The sequence below is a fragment of the Zalophus californianus genome, chromosome 5, assembly GCF_009762305.2.
Source record: "Zalophus californianus isolate mZalCal1 chromosome 5, mZalCal1.pri.v2, whole genome shotgun sequence".
In the NCBI taxonomy this organism is placed as follows: Eukaryota; Metazoa; Chordata; class Mammalia; order Carnivora; family Otariidae; genus Zalophus; species Zalophus californianus.
In genome coordinates, this window is record NC_045599.1 from 77,407,807 (window position 1) to 77,409,714 (window position 1,908).

At 37.5% G+C, this 1,908-nt stretch overlaps 1 protein-coding gene across 1 annotated transcript; it reads left to right on the forward strand.

Moving 5' to 3' along the window:
- Positions 1 to 820: 820 nt before the first annotated feature.
- On the forward strand, positions 821 to 1,634 carry LOC118357009 (60S ribosomal protein L7-like). The gene has a single exon (XM_035727719.1). It carries the CDS (start codon positions 830 to 832, stop codon positions 1,571 to 1,573), a length of 744 nt encoding a protein of 247 aa, XP_035583612.1. The 5' UTR covers positions 821 to 829; the 3' UTR covers positions 1,574 to 1,634.
- The last annotated feature ends 274 nt before the right edge of the window (positions 1,635 to 1,908 follow it).

Consider the following 1,908-nt stretch of genomic DNA (forward strand, 5'->3'; position numbering starts at 1 on the left):
GTCCTAGCTATCTTTCAAATAGAAATTTATACTTGGGAGGGAGAGAGTGTGATGAGCAAAATGGGTGAAAAGGAATGGGAGAGACAGGCTTCCAGTTATGGAATGAATAGATCACTAGAATAAAAGGCTCAGCCTAGGAAGTATAGTCAATGATATTCTAATAGCTTTGAATGGTGACAGATGGTAACTATACTTGTGGTGAGCAAAGCATAACATATAGAGAAGCTTAATCACTATGTTGTATATCTATACCTAGCTAGAAGACATGTACAATTATCTCCCTAGTATTCATTCCTTTCTTTGTTAACACAATTCTTTTGAGTATGGCTGAAACACAAGGGGTGGAATATAAACTTCTGAGGAACAGTAAGATGATGGTAATAAAGTTATTTTCAAATTGAAAGACTTACATTATTATCTAATGAAAGGAAGTTGAGAATCTGGTGAGTTTATTTTGGAAAGTATCAAGTGATAGGTGTGTCTATGCAATTTTTTAAACATAATCTGTGTTCCTTTTAGGAAGAAAATTTACATTATATATACCAAGTAAAATATACCCACAAACATCACACACAGATAGTCATATTAGTAATTTGTATGTACCTTGTCCATATATGTATGTAGGTTTTACAATGCAATACATTTTAACAAATTATGCCATGACTTATTTTTTTAAAATGGGTTTTATATCTCTGCACATGAGTTTTACTGCAAGTTTTTCAATATTCATTGATTAATGCATTAATGTTGAGTGTCTGCTATGTGGCAAACCTTAAGATAAGCACTGAGGATTAAAAAATGGACAGAGTCCTCTTTTCCGGCTGGAACCATGGAGGGTGCAGAAGAGAAGAAAAAGAAGGTTCCTGCTGTGCCAGAAACCCTTAAGAAGAAGCGAAGGAATTTCGCAGAGTTGAAGATCAAGCGTCTGAGGAAGTTTGCTCAGAAGATGCTTCGAAAGGCAAGAAGGAAGCTCATCTATGAAAAAGCTAAGCATTACCACAAGGAATATAGGCAGATGTACAGAACTGAGATTCGAATGGCAAGGATGGCAAGAAAAGCTGGCAACTTCTACGTACCTGCGGAACCCAAATTGGCATTTGTCATCAGGATCAGAGGTATCAATGGTGTGAGCCCAAAGGTTCGAAAGGTGTTGCAGCTTCTTCGCCTTCGCCAGATCTTCAATGGCACCTTTGTTAAGCTCAACAAGGCTTCAGTTAACATGCTAAGGATTGTGGAACCTTATATAGCATGGGGGTACCCAAATCTGAAGTCGGTGAATGAATTGATCTACAAGCGTGGTTATGGCAAAATCAACAAGAAGCGAATTGCCCTGACAGATAACACATTGATTGCCCGATCTCTTGGTAAATATGGCATCATCTGCATGGAGGATCTGATTCACGAGATCTATACTGTTAGAAAACGTTTCAAAGAAGCAAACAACTTTGTATGGCCCTTCAAATTATCTTCTCCACAAGGGGGAATGAAGAAAAAGACCATCCATTTTGTAGAAGGTGGAGATGCTGGTAACAGGGAAGACCAGATCAATAGGCTTATTAGAAGGATGAACTAAGGTATCTGCCATGATTATTTTTGTAATCTGGCCAGTTAATAAATGACTACTCTCATGGAAATGTTCTGTTGTCTTGGTGACTTTTTGCTAGCCTGACTGCTGTCCCTTAACTATTAAAGCAAATCTTGGTGTGTGATAAAAGTCATCAGCCTTTGCGTGCAAAACTAGGGTCTAGTTTGTATCTTGGTGGAAAACATTCCTTGGGTTTACTAAAGACTCTTCTGTACAAAGAATATATCTTAATTTTTCACTTTTGAATTGTGCCACTGAGTTAGCCAAGATGGGTCTGTTCTAAGAAAACCTATTTCATAGGCCTTTGCATGATTTACAAATAA